Raw genomic sequence first — 22,983 nt, forward strand, 5'->3', positions numbered from 1 at the left:
TGTTATTATTTCCTGCATTCTTACAGCCCTTACTGTAATAATATATTAGTTTTTAGCTGGGTGCTGTGGCAATGTGAGCTGTAGGCATTTATTCACTCACCAGCTATTTGTCCTGAATTGATTAATAAAGGGGTTTATTTACTATACTGAATTGTGAGAAATTGAAAAGCAAATAAAAAATTCATGCTCATGCCGTAATTGACAATCTGGGACTATAACTGAATTGGAGAATTTTTTTAAAAGCAGCTATTCTGGACTTAATCATTCAAAGCTCAATTCATTACCACTTATGGTTTAGTGCAGGGGTAAGCAACCTTCAGCACTCTAAATGTAGTAGACTACATATCTGAGAGGGTAGTGGGTGCATGGAATAGCCTTCCAGCTGAAGTGGTAGAGGTTAACACAGTAAAGGAGTTTAAGCATGCGTGGGATAGGCATAAGGCTATCCTAACTATAATATAAGGCCAGGGACTAATGAAAGTATTTAGAAAATTGGGCAGACTAGATGGGCCGAATGGTTCTTATCTGCCGTCACATTCTATGTTTCTATGTTTACATCTCCCCCAATGCCCTGGCAGCCATATTTCTGGCAAACAAATCATAACTCTATGACCAGGTACCCGCAATTTCCTCGTTCAGCACCTACTGGTATAATTTTACACATCGCACAATCTCCACAAACTCGCACTTATTTATGTTTCTTTCCATTGCTATCCGCGATTTCCCCCATCACACTAGCTGTGCCAGCAGGATAGCTTGAACGGGAAAATCGAGGGATAGCAATGCAAAGAAACATAAATAGGTGCGAGTTTGTGGAAATTGTGGGATATGTAAAATATATTATTAAATATTAGTAAAATGTAGTTTCTCACTTTTCTTCTCGATGCCACATCTTCCTGTCCTGAAAGTAATGAAAGAGCCAGATGCGCTATCTCTGACCACGTGTGCAGAGTGCTTTAGACATTTTTTTTTTTTTTACCAAATTTGAGAAAAAAAAGTTACGTGGTTAGAGGGTTAAGGATTCCACTTATGGAGTGCCAAATCTTGCTTTCTCCTGGTTCAGTGAATAAAGCACTCAACATTGGCTATTATGGCCTAACTTGTAATTGCAATTCATGCTGCAATTTGATCCGAAATTGCTTAACGCCCGGCTATTTGAAGCTTTTGCAGACTCAGGCAATTCTCAGTTTAGAGGAAATTGAGGGCCACACAGTGTCAGACATACTCTATCTATCTATGCGCAGGACAGCATGGCTCAGGGGTTAACACAGATTAAAGTGGGGGTTTAAAATGCCAGTGTCCGCTCATAATGAATTTTAAGGAAATCTTTGCGCTAATTAAAACAAATACTCACTCTAAGATATCCACAAACACAATTTTCATGTGACAGCTCTCATTTCCTTAAGCTAAATGATTTGCCCATCAGGATGTATAATTCATATTCATCCTACATACTGCAAGACAGCCTTTTACATGTCTGGGAAAATACTAACAGATGGGTAAGTAAATGGTGGACCTAGCAACAATAAATCCAAAACTTAAAGGGACACTATAGTCCCCAGAATAACTACAGCTTGTTGCAATTGTTCTGGTGAGTATAATCATTTCCTTCAGGCTTTTTGCTGTAAACACTGTATTTTCAGAGAAATAGCAGTGTTTACATTACTGCCTAGGGATACCACCACTGGCCACTCCTCAGATGGCTGCTAGAGGTGCTTCCTGGGGCAGGGCTGTATAGTGTGACTGCCATTCAGTTTCCCCTCCCTCTGCATGGAGTCACTGAACTTTCCTCATAGGGATACATTGAGTCAATGCATCTCTATGAGGAGATGCTGATTGGCCAGGGCTGTGTTTGGCTTGTGCTGGCTCTGCCCCTGATCTGCCTCCTTGACAAACTCAGTCAATCCAATGTGAAAGTATTGTGATTGGCTCAGAACACAACTTCTGATGATGTCAGTCAAGCAGGCAGATCAAAGGCAGCAGCTGCAGACTTGAACAAAAGTAAGATTTCTCTTATGCAAGAACTATCTTATTCTCTATTTAGCTTTGTATTGCTGGTAGCACCATGGTCAGCCCTCTAACAATCTAACAGAAACACCGGCACAAACTACAGAAAATGGATTGGCCACTGGCGACAAAGGGAGTAGTCAGTCAAAGTCACTCAAACAGAGAAGGTGAATTATGTGTGTCCATAGACACATAGCTGTTATTTTTTTTATTACACAAATAATGAATCATTTATTATAGCTTATATAACAGAAGAATTACAACCGCACCTATCACTGATGTAAAATACAATTAGAAACACCTGTATTTCTGTTTTCAGGGAACTCTTAAATTCATCTTTAGGACCTGCTATTGTTTACTATAAATTCTGCCATCGCATTTGTACACATCACTGTGTTATGCAAACTCTAGTACCGCCTGCGTGTTTTACCATTCTCGATCTCGTGGAGATGGTAAACTAGATCACTGAGATGGTCTACAGGTTCAATCTTTTCAACATTTAAAGGTAGGGTACACAGAAATTACAGTTTGATCACTGCAAAAATCGAAATGTCAGCACCTGCCAGAAATCCTATTTACCCCTGCCAACTGAACAGGTAATTAGTGCTGACACTGAGAATTAGCTTAGATTTACAGCTGTCATGGTTCCCCAATTTCCTGGATAGCATGTCAGCTCATAGAGATTGCATTTTGGAAGTGTGTTCAGATCAGAAGATGTGAATCATGGCAAATGTAGGCCAATTTGCATTAAATGCCCTGGCTGTGCCTTTTCAGATTCAAGTTTTAACATTTGAGTAAAATAAATTAATATCATTTTTTTAATTTATTTTTTTAACTACCGGTAAATTAAAAATAAATAATACAAGACGATTTTATTTGCTAGATTCCAGAATACTCTAATCACAAATGTGACAGAAGCAATTTAGACTCTATAATCCTATTAGATGTTCTAACTCTCTAGCATCGTATAATGCAGTAACAGAAATATGTGTGCTGTAATTCATTACAGATGTATATGGTACCTAAATCATGCACATATACACTATATATCCATACAGACTTTTAGAGTGCTAAATCATATATACGCACACACCTGATGTGCAAACATCCCCTCAGTTGTTGCAGTTCAGCTTTATTATATTATGTTTTTATTATATAACTGCGTTTCTACAGTTTAATAATTACTGAATATATTGCTGGTTTTTATATCACTCCATTATTAAAATACACTATCGGCCTCAGAATTATAAAATAATGAACATCATAGATGCATGCATATTTGACTGCCAGAATGTAATTCGGATAATATTTAAATGGACAGTATAGTTACCAAAACTGCTTTATTAAGCTAAAGTTGTTTTGGTGGCTATAGTGTCCCTTTAATTAAAATAAAGCAAAAATATATTTCTCCTCTCTCAGACACACTCAACTCATTCTCACTGTAAGAGATAACAAACACTTACTGGGACGACGGAGTTAATATCTCTGGTTCTGTAAAAAGAGAAGAGACAAAGCTTCAGTGACCAAGCCATGCTGCATTAATGTTTCAGAATGACATATATTCAGAGAATTGGTTCATTTTGCATAGTAATATCTGTTTACACAATATAATTCCAGATGCAGAGACCCCTCCCCCCCTTCCCCCCCCCCCCCCCTGCACAGAATTTAATAAGGTTTCTGTATAAAGAACAGTTCAAGGAAACTTAGCAAGATGATTATTACATTATTCCCATCTCTCCAATTTACAAATTTACGACAAGGAGTTGGTAAGCACATGGCCTGCAGTTTGTCCTGTGGAAAGCCTGATTATTTGCAGGACTTATTTGCAAATCATATCACTCCAAGAAACCAAGACTGAAAGGTTTATTAACTAAACGGAGGATTGTGGAGAGCCAACAATCACAATGAGACCACCACGGCTGGGATGGGATATCCTTTTATAACTTATCAGGAGACAACATATTCCCTGGTCTTACCTGTAGTGGAGGAGACTTGGCTTATCTAGATAGACAGACACGTTCTATTGCTTGACATTAATGTTAATCTTCCTATTTTATTTGACACGTTTCATTTACAGCGCTCTATCTATTTTTGGGCAGCTGTATAAAATTCTCCTAAGAAAGCGGTTTTCCATATTTTGCGAAAGGTCGCTGCCTATTAATAGCGCTCCTTGCCATGTGAATTTGCCCTTTTTGGGTCATGTTTTGTTTCTCGAAGACTCAGATGACACAACAGAAAATCTCGGCCATGCTGACATCTGCCGTTTAATCACTAATCTGACTGCAAGAAAATAACATTTAATCAGCAGTGTACGTATTGCTCAGATTAATTAAACAATTAAACATACACCCTCCCATGTCACATATCAGGCTTTGCGATTGGAATCTATTGTGAACATTCCATTTACACGTGCTGTCAGTCCAGTTATGCCTGTCTACAGATGATAATGGCATGACGTGTATGGCCATGCCAAGCCAGGGGTTCAGCCTGAGTGAACCTCCTGCTCAGGGAGAAACGGATTATACTTTTTTTATTCCGGAGTTTAGTCCCCTATTCAATACAGAGGGATCGCCAGATCGAAGCCTAGACTGCGGCAATATCAGGGTAACACTAATCCTTTTACACACATTAATAAAAAAATACCGACAGCTAGTGCTTCCCAGCAATTAAACAAATGACGGTGTCAGCCAAACTTGTGTTATGGTACAGTTAGTGCGATTTACCAGCGTTGGAAGGTAGTTGCGCTGTTGTCCTATTCCTCTGGGGTGGAGGCGACTCAAACGCAGTGCTGGAGGACGAAGAGATCGGTCTGGCCTTTACCCTCGTGCTGGGCCCAGAATCCTCTGCTTCTAAATCGCTGTCAAAGTCAAAGGCCTCCCCCAAGTCCTCTTGTTCCTGCTGGGGGGCGCCACTGAGCTCACTGCAGATATCATCTGAAGTTACAGTATGACAATTACAGGTTATATACATGAGGAATGTGTCACCGCACGCACACGTTTCCACTGGTTCACAATTTATTTTCTGGGACTTTAACGGAGATTGCGGCACACAAAAAATATTAAGATATGTAGGTAATCTCAACTAAGAAAAATCATACATTAAATAATTTCCTGGTTTAGATCATTCCATTTCTCATAAACAGTTGGTCTTACATCCACGTAGTGGGAAATGGCAGTAAATGACGTGGTATCTAATATCACAAGGAACGCCAGTGCTGAATGCATGCAAAGAAGGCATTGCAGGACGTGAAGACAGCTATATCAGACTAAAAATAGAACCATTATTTCATCACTGGACAGACTTCTTCAATTATCACTTAAAAACACAATTACACAGCCGCTAACAAGGGAACCGGTCAAGACAAACAGAATCTAGGAGTTAAATACACATACAATTCAGTAGGGTTAACACACTCTGGGTGCAGGGATTACACAGACAGGGTGCAGGAATAAACACTCGGGGTGCAGGAATTACACTCTCGGGGTGCAGGGATTACACACAGGAAGCAGGGATTACACACACCGGGTGCAGAGATTACACACTCCAGGTACAGGGATTACACACTCGGGGTGCAGGGATAACACACTCGGGGTATGGGGAATACACACAGGAAGCAGGGATTACACACACCGAGTACAGGCATTACATGCACAGGGTACAGGGATTACACATACAGGGTGCAGGGATTACACACTCAAGGTGCAGGGATTACATAGACAGGGTACAGTGATTACACGCTCAGGGTACAGGGATTACACACTTGGGCTACGGGGATTACACACAGGAAGCAAGGATTACACACACCGGGTGCAGGTATCACACACTCAGGGTACAGGGATTACATACACAGGGTACAGGGATTACACACACAGGGTACAGGGATTACATAGAAAGGGTACAGGGATTGCACACACAGGGTACAGGGATTACATAGAAAGGGTACAGGGATTACACACACATAGGGTGCAGGAATTACACTCTCGGGGTGCAGGGATTACACACACAGGGTACAGGGATTACACACTCGGGGTGCAGGGATAACACACTTGGGGTACGGGGATTACACACAGGAAGCAGGGATTACACACACCGAGTACAGGGATTACATGCACAGGGTACAGGGATTACACACACAGGGTGCAGGGATTACACACTCAAGGTGCAGGGATTACATAGACAGGGTACAGGGATTACACACACAGGGTGCAGGGATTACATAGACAGGGTACAGGGAGTACACACTCAGGGACAAGGGGTTACACACACAGGATGCAGGGATTACACACACACAGGATGTAGGGATTACATACAGAGGTACAGGGATTACACACATAGGGTACAGGGATTACACACACAGGGTGTAGGGATTATACACACAGGGTGCAGGGATTATACACACAGGGTACAGGGATTACACACACAGGGTGTGGGGATTACACACACAGGGTGTGGGGATTACACACATAGGGTGCAGGGATTACACACTCAAGGTGCAGGGATTACATAGACAGGATGCAGGGATTACATGCACAGGGTACAGGGATTACACACACAGGGTGCAGGGATTACACACTAAAGGTGCAGGGATTACATAGACAGGATGCAGGGATTACATAGACAGGGTACAGGGATTACACACACAGGGTGCAGGGATTACATAGACAGGGTACAGGGAGTACACACTAAGGGACAAGGGGTTACACACACAGGATGCAGGGATTACACACACACAGGATGTAGGGATTACATACAGAGGTACAGGGATTACACACATAGGGTACAGGGATTACACACACAGGGTGCAGGGATTATACACACAGGGTACAGGGATTACACACACAGGGTGTAGGGATTACATACAGAGGTACAGGGATTACACACATAGGGTACAGGGATTACACACACAGGGTGCAGGGATTATACACACAGGGTGCAGGGATTATACACACAGGGTACAGGGATTACACACACAGGGTGCAGGGATTACACACACAGGGTACAGGGATTACATACAGAGGGTACAGGGATTACACACAGAGGGTGCAGGGATTATACACACAGGGTACAGGGATTACACACACACAGGGTACAGGGATTATACACACAGGGTACAGGGATTACACACACAGGGTACAGGGATTACACACACACAGGGTGCAGGGATTATACACACAGGGTACAGGGATTACACACACACAGGGTACAGAGATTACACACACAGGGTGCAGGGATTACACGCACAGGGTACAGGGATTACATACAGAGGGTACAGGGATTACATACAGAGGGTGCAGGGATTATACACACATGGTGCAGGGATTACACACACAGAGTGCAGGGATTATACACTCAGGATGCAGGGATTACACACACAGGGTGCAGGGATTACACACACAGGGTACAGGGATTAAACACACAGAGGGTACATGGATTAAACACACAGGATGCAGGGATTACACACACAGGGTGCAGGGATTATACACACATGGTACAGGGATTACACACACAGGGTGCAGGGATTACACACACAGATGGTACAGGGATTACACACACAGGGTGTAGGGATTACACACACAGGGTACAGGGATTATACAAACAGGGTACAGGGATTACACACAGGGTGCAGGGATTATACACACAGGGTGCAGGGATTATACACACAGGGTACAGGGATTGCACACACAGAGGGTACAGGGATTACACACAGAGAGGGTACAGGGATTACACACACAGGGTGTAGGGATTACACACACAGGGTACAGGGATTATACAAACAGGGTACAGGGATTACACACAGGGTGCAGGGATTATACACACAGGGTACAGGGATTACACACACACAGGGTACAGGGATTACACACACAGAGGGTACAGGGATTACACACACAGGGTGCAGGGATTACATACACAGAGGGTACAGGGATTACAAAAGAGTAAAAAGGGAGTAAAAAGAGTTTATCTGCAGGGAGTCACAAAGAGGATGGGGAGCAGCACTCAGAAAGGTTAATGCAGGGAAAGAAGAGAGCTTTGTTTGTACAGTACCTAGTGATTGGAAGTGAAACCGGGAGCTCTCAGCAGATTCCATCTTTCTCGTAGTTCAGCCTGAAATACATTAACACGGACTAAGAACTCACCCCCTGCCTGAGCATTACCTGGAGGCCTGGCTGCCCTGCTTCCTGACAGCTGCGCCCTTAGGTGTGCCCAGCTCCCAGCCCAGGAAGCCTGGCGCCTGCACCATTGGAAACAACGCAGACCCTGTGTACAGAGCTTAAATGTTAACCATAGACCCCCTCTATGCCCTTCAACCATGGCACAAAGCACCTACCTCTATACAGTTTATCTACCGTTCTGGAGATCTCAGAGTTTCACCCCACCCTAAATGCTCAGTCTTACATACACTGTATATGCAACACACAAATCACGTCTGTCACTGCTATGAATCACTGTATCAGGAGTGGCACAAAGGTGGATCCCCATGTGTTACAGGACTACAACACCCATCATACTTTCCCAGCCTGCAGTTATGCAATTGATGGGATCTACCTTTTGACCTTCCATGTTCTACAAGTTCTGTTTGTGAAAGTAGTGACAGCAGTAGGTTTTAAATCCCGTCCAACCCGAATCTCGAGGAAAATGACAATCCCAGATTGACAAAGTTCCAATTTTCTATTCACTATAATCAGTGTTTAGCAATTAAACCCATTGATTTCGAAATAGAATATAATCCAGTATAAACAAATATCAGGGTTCTTCACTACATTGAGGACTGTTAGGAATTCACGAGAATGCAAAGTGAATTTCAGGCAGGAAAAATCCTTCAATGTACGCTTTAAATGTGGCTACAGTGTGTTGGATTTAACCCCTTAAGGACACATGATGTGTGACATGTCATGATTCCCTTTTATTCCAGAAGTTTGGTCCTTAAGGGGTTAAACTCCCAACAAGTCTCCCGTTAGTTAATAACCCTGTTTGGTTAAAACAACCTAGCTCTAAACTGTGTCTATAGCTGGGATTCCAATTTATTTGTAATTCAGATTTAATTTTGGATTTGGCCGTTAACTCTCATTAAAAAGAGAAATTACGTAACGAGTCTCTCCAGTAAAAAGTACCATCAAGACACCATACGGAATGCGTACAAAGTATCTGTATTCCGCACCATGTCTGAAACGAAATGTCTATGCATTGTACGGAACTAAGATTGTTTCACTAAACTGGGGAAATATGAGTAACGAGAAACAGAACTGCAAATTTAAGGCCACAATAGTCAATGCGGGAAATTTTTCTTCCATTTCAATGGTGTTGGCATAAAATCCGGGAGGAACAAACAGACCGATAAACAAAGAATGGAGGGGTTAGACACCCGCCTTTTTACTCTGTGAACTTTCAGATAACGGGAAAGGAAGATATAACTCCTGACGGACCCGTAGTGCTTTCTAATTCTGACCGGGTTTTGTTATCGGTGACCCAGACTAACTGACCTATGTAGTAAATGTAAGGTAATATTGCAATATGATTTCCTGACAGACAATACACAAAGCAGGGATAATGGAAAAGGTTCCTGAGTGACTGTTATATGAATATGATTTCCCTGGGATCCGTCTGCCAAATATTACGCTGAATACAATAACCTGGCCAGCAGTCAAAATGGTAGGAGACTGGACGCCCTGGGCTGCGTATTATGTGCTGCCTTAACCCTGCTTTAAATGTGTTTTCAGAGCTAGCCAATAAAGTGTGAAATTAGCCAAACTGAGATTTGTCAGGAATCCAATGTAAATTGCAAAGTAAAGGCCAAGATAGTTCAATTAAAAAAAAAAAAAGTAGTTGAACTGAGAGCTGACTTGGAGAATTTTTTCAATTGAACTATTTTGACCTTTACTTTGAAATTTACTTTGAATTCCTGACAATTCTCAGCCTTTCTCAGTGTGGCTATGGTGCCCTAATATTTGGAATAAACGTAGAATTGACTTTGCGTTCGCCATTCGCACTGTGTGAGTTCGTAGCACGAATAAAGGGATATTAGCAGTTTAACATTTAAAGGTTCCATAGAGATAGTTTGTCTGATATGCTGCTGTGTCTGTCACAAAGGTCACGTCTCCCAGCACCTCACCCAAACTAAAATATCTATAACCTGTTAGCTGAGCTGTCTCACACTGGATCCATAAACTGAGCTGTCTCTCCCTCTGTACCTGTTAGCTGAGCTGTCTCACACTGGATCCATAAACTGAGCTGTCTCTCACTCTGTACCTGTTAACTGAGCTGTCTCACACTGAATCTATAAACTGAGCTGTCTCTCACTCTGTACCTGTTAACTGAGCTGTCTCACACTGGATCTATAAACTGAGCTGTCTCTCACTCTGTACCTGTTAGCTGAGCTGTCTCACACTGAATTTATAAACTGAGCTGTCTCTCTGTGTACCTGTACAGTAGGCAGTCTCTCAGTGTATTAGTCCGCTGTCTCTCTGGGTACCTGTACAGTAGGCAGTCTCTCAGTGTATCAGTCCGCTGTCTCTCAGAGTACCTGTACAGTAGGCAGTGTTTTAGTGTAACAGTCTGCTGTCTCTCTGGGTACCTGTACAGTAGGCAGTCTCTCAGTGTATTAGTCCGCTGTCTCTCAGAGTACCTGTACAGTAGGCAGTCTCTCAGTGTATTAGTCCGCTGTCTCTCAGAGTACCTGTACAGTAGGCAGTGTTTTAGTGTAACAGTCAGCTGTCTCTCAGAGTACCTGTACAGTAGGTAGTCTCTCAGTGTACCAGTCCGCTGTCTCTCAGGGTACCTGTACAGTAGGCAGTCTCTCGGTGTGTACGTCCGCTGTCTCTCAGAGTACCTGTACAGTAGGCAGTCTCTCAGTGTATTAGTCCGCTGTCTCTCTGGGTACCTGTACAGTAGCAGTCTCTCAGTGTATATGTTCGCTGTCTCTCAGAGTACCTGTACTGTAGGCAGTCTCTTAGTGTATATGTTCGCTGTCTCTTAGAGTACCTGTACAGTTGGCAGTCTCTCAGTTTGCTGTCTGTCAGAGTACCTGTACATTAGGCAGCCTCTCAGTTTGCTGTCGCTCAGAGTACCTGTACAGTATGCAGTCTCTCAGTGTATCAGTTCACTGTCTCTCAGAGTACCTGTACAGCTGGCAGTCTCTCAGTTTGCTGTCTCCGAGTACCTGTACAGTAGGCAGTCTCTCAGTGTACCAGTCCGCTGTCGCTCAGAGTCCCTGTACAGTTGGCAGTCTCTCAGTTTGCTGTCTCTCAGAGTACCTTACAGTAGGCAGTCTCTCTCAGTGCATACGTTCGCTGTCTCTCAGAGTACCGGTACATTATGCAGTCTCTCTCAGTGTATCAGTTCGCTGTCTCTCAGAGTACCTGTACAGTAGGCTGTCTCTTACAGTGTCTGCTATAAACTGCACCAATGCTTTGATTTCCATTAGGATTTCCTATGGAAAATGTTCAGAGCAGCCAGTGAGTTCCTGTGCGTGTTACATTGCTGCCCTCCAATCATAGTGTGTTATTATTTATATTTATATAGTGAGAGCAAAGTCCCATCACTCCAGCCAGCAGGCATATAAATGATATAATATAATGTATATAATATAATGTATATAAAGTATATAATATAATATAGTGCATATAAAGTATATAATATAATGTATATAATATAATGCATATAAAGTATATAATATAATGTATAATGTATATCATGTAATATAATATAGTGCATATAAAGTATATAATATAATGCATATAATATAGTGCATATAAAGTATATAAGATAATGCATATAATGTATATAATATAATGCATATAAAGTATATAATATAATATAGTGCATATAATGTATATAATATAATGCATATAAAGTATATAATATAATAGTAATATATTATATAAAGTAATTCTTGCTGTCATACATTTTTAGATCAGGGCAGAGAAAGGCACTATTTCTATAAGGGTTTAATCCCCCCCATATTTATATTTAAACATTTTTACACCAAGATTAGCAATCATCCAAAGCCCTATAAAACCCAGCTCTAGTTCTCTGTTATTTAAATCTGTCTCTGTATTTACATGTGAAGTTATGCAAATCCCAGACCTTCCTCTCCCGCTGAGCATGACCTTCATAGAGCCCAGTGTACACCTCTGAGCTCCTAGAGGGCGGAGTCAGCAGGCGGCTCCCCTTCTGATTGGCTGTTTCCGGTCATGTGACCTGTCTGCGCGGCATTCTCTGAGAGCTGTGTGGGGGCAGTATCTATGGCAGTAACTGGATTCTATGGCGTGCGCCGGATATGACGTCGTTAGACATGTCACATGACTTTCTGAGACGCTTATACACTATAATGGACTGTAAGTAGGCAGGGTGGGCTCTCAGAGGGCTATACTGACAGGTCGGAGGAAATGAGGGATCATGGGGGAGAATGAGAGCTCATGGGGGAGAATGAGGGACTATGGGGGAGAATGAGGGATCATGGGGAGAATGAGGGACCATGGGGGAGAATGAGGGATCATGGGGAGAATGAGGGACTATGGGGGAGAATGAGGGATCATGGGGGAGAATGAGGGACTATGGGGATGAATGAGAGATCATGGGGGAGAATGAGGGATCATGGGGTGAATGAGGGACTATGGGGGAGAATGAGGGATCATGGGGTGAATGAGGGACTATGGGGGAGAATGAGGGATCATGGGGGAGAATGAGGGACTATGGGGATGAATGAGAGATCATGGGGTGAATGAGGGACTATGGGGGAGAATGAGGGACTATGGGGATGAATGAGAGATCATGGGGGAGAATGAGGGACTATGGGGGAGAATGAGGGATCATGGGGGAGAATGAGGGATCATGGGGTGAACGAGGGACTATGGGGTAGAATAAGGGATCATGGGGGTGAATGAGAGATCATGGGGGAGAATGGGGATTATAAGGGAGAATGAGGGATCATGGGGCAGAATGAGGGACTATGGGGGAAAGACAGAAGTAGATAAAGGGAGGAATGAAACAAAGGGACAGAGAGGAGATACACTAGCTATATGGAGGGGATAAAATGGAGGGATAGAAACTTGAATAAAAATGGAGAGACAGAGAGTGGAATAAATAGGAGATGGGAACAAAATACAGGGGAAGTAAAATGGAAGGATAGAGATGGAAATTAAAATGGAGGAATATAATTAAGGGCTAGGGAGGGGAAATAAAAAGGGGGATAGAGATTGGAAATAAAATTGAGAGGGGAACAAAATGGAAGGACAGAGAGGGGGAGTAAAATGGAGGGACAGAGAGGGGAAATAAAATGGAGGGACAGAGATGGGAAATTAAATGGAGGGACAGAGAGAGGGGGAGTAAAATGGAGGGACAGAGAGGGGAAATAAAATGGAGGGACAGAGAGGGGAAATTAAATGGAGGGACAGAGAGGGGAAATTAAATGGAGGGACAGAGAGGGGGGGAGTAAAATGGAGGGACAGAGAGGGAAAATAAAATGGAGGGACAGAGAGGGGAAATAAAATGGAGGGACAGAGGGGGGGGAGTAAAATGGAGGGACAGAGAGAGGGAGTAAAATGAAAGGACAGAGAGAGGGAGTAAAATGAAAGGATAGAGAGAGGGAGTAAAATGGAGCTACAGAGAGAGGGAGTAAAATGGAGGGACAGAGAGAGGGAGTAAAATGAAAGGATAGAGAATTCTCATTTTGGCCTGTGGTGGCTTATCTCATAATCCAGGTCTAGCAGTAGTTTATGGGATATGTAGTTTACCCCCAAAGAGGAGTTTGCAATAATCACATAGGGTAAGTGTAACCGGTCTGTATACTGATAGCTCCCTTAGCTTATCTCAATTAAACTGTAGCCCGCTATTGGGAGCGCCTACAGTCCATGGCTCGGCGAGCTCAGCCCGGTTAGTGCAGGCACTGCACATAAAACTTGGACAAAATATAGATGTAATGCTGTGATAGTGCTCAGAGCAACCTTTTAAAATATATGTTCAAAAAAAGAGCGGTCCTTTGTCGTACATACAGGTTGGATAAAACCGAGCGAGCGAGCGAGCAAGGAGGAACACGGACACCTTCACTGTGTTACAGCCAAGCCGCAGTGAGTGTTTTGTTTTTTTTCTTTAGATTGCTGCAGTGTTGCGGTATACACCATAACCTGTGCAATGATACCAAATCCTTCTAATAATTAGACCGGTGATTCCCAGAATTGATAATAAACAGAATTGTTCGATGCTGCTAAAAGTGAGTATATCTATATGCTGCATATACTAATGTGGCTGGATTAACCCTTTAATATCCATTTATAGCCCAACCTTACTCTCACTGAACAGGTTTAATATGTTCGCTGTACGCAGGCTCTGCATGGGACCCACTGCCAGCTTCTAGTTAGACAGAGGAGTGAGGTTCAAAGTGCTCAGCAAACACATATCCCCAACAGGCCTGCACGCTGACTTTATGTTTAGTTGGCTGCTTTGAAAAGCACAGAGCAATCTTAACACAGAAATTGAGAGACCCTGACATCTTCATAATATCCTAACCTGAAGCACAGACAGCACTCATATGCTGTGCTGTGTGTAAACAAGTTTGGAGGAGCGAGCGGAGAGCGAGCAGATGGCCTTATTGGCAGGCTGTAATAATGCCAGGAGCCAGAGTGTTACTGGGACGTGTGGCTACACTGAGCGCACGTTGCCTAAAATATATCATGATTCATTTTAACCCTTTAACAGCCATGTGCCATCAGGGCTGCAGTTACACCATGTTTCCTGGAGACATTTCAGATCTACGTACTGACGGGCAACGTATGGAAAGTGGCACCTTGCATAACATAGGACTTACATGCTCCCGGAAGGGGTAATCGGTTCATTGAGGAGAGATAAATCCCAAACGAACGGCTTTAATTTTGTATTTACCTTCGTCAGCATAAGAATGATACTTATTATTGTGCAGAACTTTTCCTGCTCTGCCTCATAGTGTGAAGAACGTGTGCCATCCACCCTCTTTCTCTTATATTACAAGGTTCGTATTTCTGGTAGCAGAGCCAGGGAACACAAGGATGAAAGAGAATTACAGTATAGTCTTCGTAATACAATGAGGTGACTTTATGTTAAAATACATAACATCATTTCTATGCTGACCTATGATGTACAGGTTTTCATTTATTAAAGATATAGCAAGGTACATCCACCTTCAATACTTGTTAATCAATCAGCACCTTTGGCATAGTCCCTGTGACGAGAATTGAGTGACAGGGGAGAGCAGGAGAACCCTCCAATATGGAGTATTCCTACACATGACCTCCCTCTCGCAAGTCATGCATTGCTATAGAAAATAGGGACAAAGTTACAGATATCTCTATTGTGCTTCCAATAAGCTGGCGATGAAGCCGTCATGTCAGCATCATGGTTAACGTGTGCTCGTTTTGGGGAGTTCTCTCCAAACAGGGCCAGTCTGATAGGAGCTGGCTGGTATGGTGGGTGTTACAGTATTAATGCAACCAGTCATCCGAGAGGCCGGCAGTGCTCTCTGCGCTGTATTGATTACAAATCCCCATCTCTAGCAATACAAAGTGTCATTTATCATGATGACTGACAGATTGACTGCTTAATGAGATGCTATTGTGTAAAATGCCCCATGATTGTTATGACTTAGAACTACAATATGGTTTTTACCTTTTTTTCTGTAGGTAACGATAAATACCCATTCACTGCTAGAGGTGAAAACAAATTACTGAGAACCAACATTTAGAGCTTTGTGTTGAAGCCCAGCGCTAGTGGGCCAGCAGCGCCACACAGTGGAGAGAGTTGGGTATTGCTGGTAATATTAAACAGGAGATTGCTTTGTCCTTGTATAGCCAAACACTAATTCCTGCCCACATAATTCATTACAGGGCCCTATAGGCTGGGAGCGCTCTACGCCAATACTGTATCTCCCAATACAGGCTTAATGCAAGTACAATAAAACTGCAATCAGCTGCTATTCACTGTTCAAATGAACCCCACCACTAGCAGGTTATTTATAGATAGATATTAGCAGAATCAGTTTCTTTTTGGGTGTTTTGTCCTGAAAGTAATGTGTAAAATGACTACGGTACTGAAACAGTTAATATGTTTTCATCATTAGACACCAAGAGGGAATTATCACTAAATAATCATTTGTGAAACGTTCCAAATTCTCCAAACTGACTGTTTTAGCCAAATTTTGCGAGTTATTTGTCAACTTATCACAAAATATTGTTTAGCGAACAAAACCCTAAATAGCTTCAACATATCTTTAAAAGGAAACTATAGTCACCAAAACAACTTTAACTTAAAGCAGGGCTCGACAAATCCCACGTTGCCATGGGGACTAGGAATTTTGACCTAGCACCTTGGATTTGTCAGCCCGTTCAGGGGAGGTGGCACAATGAGGGTGAATGTAGGCAGACAGACCGGCACGGGTGCATGGAGGGGGCGAGGGAGGGAGCTGTTTTCTGTAGGCTTTCTTTGCTCTACTCCCCTGCGCAACCTGCAGTGATGCCGGGATATGATATAACTCCGGCCTCGGCATCACTAAACAGCGCTCGAGGGAGCAGAGGACAAAGCGCTCTTCAAAGGTAGGGAGGCTGGGTGGACTTAAATAGCAATTCTTAAAAATGGATATTTGAGTTTGTGAGAAAATGTGTGAGCATGTCAGTGTTTGTCTGTCATTGAGTGTGTGTATGTCTAAAAGTGTCTGTCAAGGAGGGTGTGTGTGTCTAAGAGTGTCTGTCAAGGAGGGTGTGTGTGTCTAAGAGTGTCTGTCAGTGAGTGTGTGTATGTCTAAGAGTGTCTGTCAGGGATTGTGTGTGTGTCTAAGAGTGTCTGTCAGGGATTGTGTGTGTGTCTAAGAGTGTCTGTCAAGGAGGGTGTGTGTGTCCAAGAGTGTCTGTCAGGGATTGTGTGTGTGTCTAAGAGTGTCTGTCAAGGAGGGTGTGTGTGTCCAAGAGTGTCTGTCAGGGATTGTGTGTGTGTCTAAGAGAGTCTGTAATTGAATGTGTGTGTTTCCAGTGAGTGTGTCTGTTTAGGTGACGCCCCCCCCCCCCCCCCCCTCTGATCGCATTGGAAAGGTGTTTTTACTTAACTTTTTTAGCCTCCATGGCTGAAATGATCAATCTTGATGATCTTAGCTAAGCCAAAGTATCCCATAAGAAAACACTGGAAGACTATTGCACATGCACTAATCAGCATCTCCTCACAGAGATGTGTTGAATGCATCTCTATGGGGAACATTCAGCGCCTCCATGCAGAGCGTGGATGCTGAATTTAGGTGCTGCACACTGTGCAGCACTAGACTAGAAATCACCTATAATGTCTGTCTGAGTGACTGTCACTAAAGATGTTACTAGGCAGCAATGTAAACACTACCTTTTCTCAGAAAAAGGAAGTGTTTACATTAAAAGGCCTGCAGGGACAGGCTATATACACCATAATCACTACATTAAGCCGTAGTGGGTCTGGTGACTATAGTGTCCCTTTAAGAACTGTATTTTTGTCTTTAAAAACTAAACTTTGTTTTAAAAAAAAAAACTGGCTCATATCTTTTTTAGCTGACTCCTAGATTCCTAACAAATTTGCCAAGCCCTCGCTTAAAGGGACACTATAGGCACCCAGACTGCTTCATCACATTGAAGTGATGTGGGTGCAGTGTCCGCATCCCATTTACCCAGCAATATAAAACATTAAAGTTTTAGAGAGTTAAGACTGCCTCTAGTATCTGTGTCCCAGCCACTAGAGGCACTTACTGCTGCTTCACAGAGTTGTGTGCCTCATTTCATACAGTCCGTTTATGGAATTCCATTAAGCTATATACAGCATACAGGTGTTTCCTAGCGCCCTGTCACTTATTTAGATAACACTGTGTATATAGACACCAGGCCAATAATCAGGAGATGGGATTTAATAGTTTATTGTGTGAGAACAACTGCCCACTAATGGCTGATCACAAAATTGACAGGAATCCAGAGGAAGGTTGTAGGCTATAGCATTGGAAACTGAAATAAGACAGCTTTGAAAATGTAGAATTATTTTTTCAATTATTTCAAATTACTAATTTAGTAATAAACTAATGTCTACAAAGTCAGGAATTCAAAGTAAAGTGAGAGAATCCACAGGATTGTCTGATGGCTGATCTGGGACTGTGTGCCACAGTCTCTAATGCTTGACATTTACATTTTCCAACTCTTTATGCAAACCTGATTTGCAATCCCATGATTCATTTTGATTTAATTAATTCAGTTAGTCATAATTTTAGAATTTCACAGGCACATTGATTATATAGACTTGAAATCCCTGGTTTATGGATTTCCACACTACATATACATAGAATCCCATGATACTCACACGCAAAGCAAATCATGCATTCAAATGTACATAGTATTCTGGCAATCCTTTCTAAATAAATGATAGGGAGGGTTTATAAGGGAAAATCTGTTTTAGGTAAAAGCTGATCAGCCACAACATTAAAACAACCTGTTTAATATCGTGTAGGTCCCCCCTCGTGCTGCCAAAACAGCTCTGATCCGTCGAGGTATGGACTCCACAAGACCTGTGAATGTGTCCTGTGGTATCTGGCACCAAGATATTACCAGCAGGTACTTTTAAGCCCTTCAAGTTGCGAGGTGGGGCTCCAATGGATCTGGTTTGTTGTTCCAACACATCCCACAGATGCTCAATCAGGAGGAATGTCGAGGCCAAGGCAACACCTTGAGCTCTTTGTCATGTTCCTCAAACCATTCCTGAACAATGGTTGCAGTGTGGCAGGGTGCATTATCCTGTTTAAAGAGGCCAATGCCATCAGAGAACAACATTGCCACCCAAGATTTCTCAACAGAACATTGCCCGAGCATGACACTACCTCTGCCGGCCTGCCTTCTTCCCATAATGCATCCTGCTGCCATGTCTTCCCCAGGTAAACAACGCACAAGCACCTAGCCATCCACCTGATCTAAAAGAGAAAAATGTTGCCCCCTGGCAGGTGTCATCATGGGCACTTTGACCAGTCTGCAGCTATGCAGCCCCATACACAACAAAATGTGATGCACTGTGTGTTCTGACACCTTTTCAGAATCTGAGCTACAGTATCTCTTCTCTGGACCAGACGAACTAACCTTCCCTCCACATGCATCAATGAGCCTTTGGCGCCCATGACCTTGATGCCAGTTGTCCTTCCTTGCACCACTTTTGGTATTTACTAACCGCTGCGTACTGGGAACACCCCACAAGACCTGCCGTTTGCAGATGCCCAGTTATCACTATTTTGCACTTGTCAAAGTCACTCAGATCCTTTCGCTTGCCCCTTTTTCCTGCTTCCAACACATGAAATTCAAGAACTGACTGTTCACTTGCTGCCTAATATATCCCACCCCATGAGAGGGGCCATTGTAACGATCTAATCAATGTTATTGATTCATCGTTGATTATATAATGGCATTGCAGTTTTAGGCTGATGTCATTGTGGAGATATCCCTCCAGAACTGGGACTGAATTATGAGACCATAAATTCTCGCTGTGAAAAGGGCTTGATAGAAACCCTCCTGCAGACAAATCTGAGAGACTCATGATTGGTATAGTATCTTCCTGGTTGTAGAGGTAGTCGTCTGGAGACCACCTCTCCTCAATTAGTAGAAACAGGAACTTTAACCCCTTAAGGACACGTGACATGTCATGATTCCCGTTTATTCCAGAAGTTTGGTCCTTAAGGGGTTAAAGGTGAGTGTCTTAAAGGACAACTGTGAGCAAACGTTATGACATTTAGTGAAACGGAGTGCGTGTTTGATTGGTGTATAGTGGTTACTTATAAAGAAAATGTTACTTTTTTAAATTTTGTCTGAGCAGCCAGATTGTACTGTTATCTGAGCAGCTGCTGTGATTGGTCTGTATGACCCTGACGCAGGGAGCGAGTTAGGTTGGGCAGCAGGCGGTCAGATAACGGTAGAATCAGCGTGATAAAGAAAGTTACATTTTCTCCCAATAAAACCTAATATTATTGCTGGTATTTATAAAGTTCCAGAATATGTATCATGTGAAAAAGAATATCGGTAAGTTTTTCATGAAAGGCAATAAACTTTTTTTTAAATGTGATGAAAGTTTCCTTAAATTCTTTCAATGTATGTGTATATCTATAATGCATTTTATAATGCAGGGTATTTCATGGCCATCCGTGGGGTGTTCCTTTGATAAATCATTTCTAATGGCTAGTAACGTTATCGTGTGACAGAGCTGACAGCATTAAACTTTGCTCAGACACACGGTGGAGATGCAGTCAGTATAACCTTGTACCATATGTTCTATGTGCGGGCTGTCCCTCACTGAAACTCCTCCGGGAGCAATATCTGCTGCAATATTTATTGCCTTTAATATTTTAAAGGCAGATTCAATTTAGCAAATGGTAAACTTGTCCTGCGGGTAGAATTGTATTGTAAATGGCTTTCCCACGCCATATAGCCTTTTATGGTTTTAAATTTGGAAAATAGTTATATTTCCTGCAGTAGTACCTAGCGCAGTAAACCTTCAGCACTCCAGTCGTGGCAGACTACATCTTCATTAATGCTCTCACAGCCGTAATACTGGCAAAGCATCAAGGGAAATGCAGTCCACAACATCTGGAGTGCCGAAGGCTGTCTACCATTGACCTAGCTTGTAGTATTGTTACTCTCTAAATCTGTAGCTAGCATTATTTGGTGGCATTTCTCCTGTTTACTAAAATCGAGGTTTTACTCTCCTTTAAACACATGTTAATTATAACCTATTGTACAATGCTTCTGAATATGTTGGTGCTATATAAATAAAAACAATCTTTCCCGCAGTTGCCTCTGAGGGGATCAGCTTTGCTCTGTTATTGAAAGACAGCAGGTTAATTGCTAACGAGGTGAGCTGGTAAATAAATAATAATGTGAGTTTTCTTTTTGCTATTTCATATCCTATTTGTTCAAATCCTTATTTAGTGAATACACCCCCCTTACTGGTGGTTCATACGCCCCCCTTACTGGTGGTTCACACACACCCCTTACTGGTGGTTCATACACCCTCCTTACTGGTGGTTCATATACCCCCCCCTTACTGGTGGTTCGTACACACTCTTACTGGCGGTTCATACACCCTCCTTACTGGTGGTTCATACACCCTCCTTACTGGTGGTTCATACACACTCCTTACTGGTGGTTCATACACCCTCCTTACAGTTGGTTCATACACCCTCCTTACTGGTGGTTCACACACACCCCTTACTGGTGGTTCATACGCCCTCCTTACAGTTGGTTCACACACCCTCCTTACTGGTGGTTCATACACCCTCCTTACTGGTGGTTCACACACACCCCTTACTGGTGGTTCATACACCCTCCTTACTGGTGGTTCGTACACCCCCCCTTACTGGTGGTTCATACACCCCCCTTACTGGTGGTTCATACACCCCCCTTACTGGTGGTTCACACACACCCCTTACTGGTGGTTCATACACCCTCCTTACTGGTGGTTCGTACACCCCCCATTACTGGTGGTTCATACACCCCCCTTACTGGTGGTTCATACACCCCCTTACTGGTGGTTCATACACCCCCCTTACTGGTGGTTCATACACCCCCCTTACTGGTGGTTCGTACACACTCTTACTGGCGGTTCATACACTCCCCCTTACTGGTGGTTCATACACCCCCTTACTGGTGGTTCACACACACCCCTTACTGGTGGTTCATACACCCTCCTTACTGGTGGTTCGTACACCATGTAAATGTAATATGGACTGACAGTGAGAAATAAATATACCCAATGAGATGAAATAACAGTAGGGCTGCGTCACATACAAGGGAGCGACTTATTAAATGAAACCGAAAAGATATAACTGGTATGTGAGCGCTCCAATTAATTATGCAGATCTACATAAAAATCAAGATAAAAATATCAATAAACTTAAAAATGACCAATCTCGCCGAGATCACCACAATGACCACCATAAACCACAATTGAATGTACTGGGTGAGTCTTATCTGAATCAGAATACTCTACACATATATATAAGAGTATAACAAAATATCATTTATTGTATAATAAACCAATCATAAAAAATGAAACAACATCTCAAAACGTCCAGTATCAGATGTAATCGTGATGAATAGTAAGGGGCCCCGTATTCATATTCTTGTCGACAAAGGACTGATGTAAAAAATCAGAGATGTGCACATTAGCATAAAAACTATATGTGAACTCAAAAAAGTTCAAGCAGTAGGCTCCAGTCCAGTCCGTGAAAAAATATATAAGTGGATAAACGGATAGTGCCCAGACGACCAAGCCGTCTTACGGAGAGGGAGCTCAAACACCAGCCAAACACCCTGGTCAAGACTAAGAGGGAAGCGATAGGGATGGCCCCAAAGGTGAAAAATCACATCCAGATATGGAAAACTATGGGGATATCACTTCAGCAACTTACCCTATCCGTCCGACCATCGGGTGAGAAACTGGGAGCACATAAACTCCAAACCGTGAAGGCTGCAGGAAAAAGGCCGTTCTCGCCAGGTCGCTTGCCGAAAATCAATGGCAGGTCGTAAAGGACGAATCGGCTGGGAAGTTCAAATCCGTCGGCGGTGTGGTGAGGTAGCAGACAGCACGTCTACGCGTTTCGTCCTAGCTGGAGGACTTTTTCAAGATCGTCTTGAAAAAGTCCTCCAGCTAGGACGAAACGCGTAGACGTGCTGTCTGCTACCTCACCACACCGCCGACGGATTTGAACTTCCCAGCCGATTCGTCCTTTACGACCTGCCATTGATTTTCGGCAAGCGACCTGGCGAGAACGGCCTTTTTCCTGCAGCCTTCACGGTTTGGAGTTTATGTGCTCCCAGTTTCTCACCCGATGGTCGGACGGATAGGGTAAGTTGCTGAAGTGATATCCCCATAGTTTTCCATATCTGGATGTGATTTTTCACCTTTGGGGCCATCCCTATCGCTTCCCTCTTAGTCTTGACCAGGGTGTTTGGCTGGTGTTTGAGCTCCCTCTCCGTAAGA

The 22,983-nt window shown here is 43.0% G+C and overlaps 1 protein-coding gene across 1 annotated transcript in view; it reads right to left on the bottom strand.

Moving 5' to 3' along the window:
* The window catches only part of ARHGEF10L (Rho guanine nucleotide exchange factor 10 like), a 106,798-nt gene that overhangs the window by 57,866 nt on the left and 25,949 nt on the right, over positions 1-22,983 (bottom strand). The window contains exons 2-3 of the mRNA XM_063436666.1: positions 4,731-4,940; positions 3,471-3,498 (exon numbers count right to left, since the gene is read on the bottom strand). Coding sequence (XP_063292736.1) covers positions 3,471-3,498; positions 4,731-4,940 — 238 coding nt within the window. The remainder of the gene's footprint in view (positions 1-3,470; positions 3,499-4,730; positions 4,941-22,983) is intronic.

The sequence above is a fragment of the Pelobates fuscus genome, chromosome 11 (assembly GCF_036172605.1).
Source record: "Pelobates fuscus isolate aPelFus1 chromosome 11, aPelFus1.pri, whole genome shotgun sequence".
In the NCBI taxonomy this organism is placed as follows: Eukaryota; Metazoa; Chordata; class Amphibia; order Anura; family Pelobatidae; genus Pelobates; species Pelobates fuscus.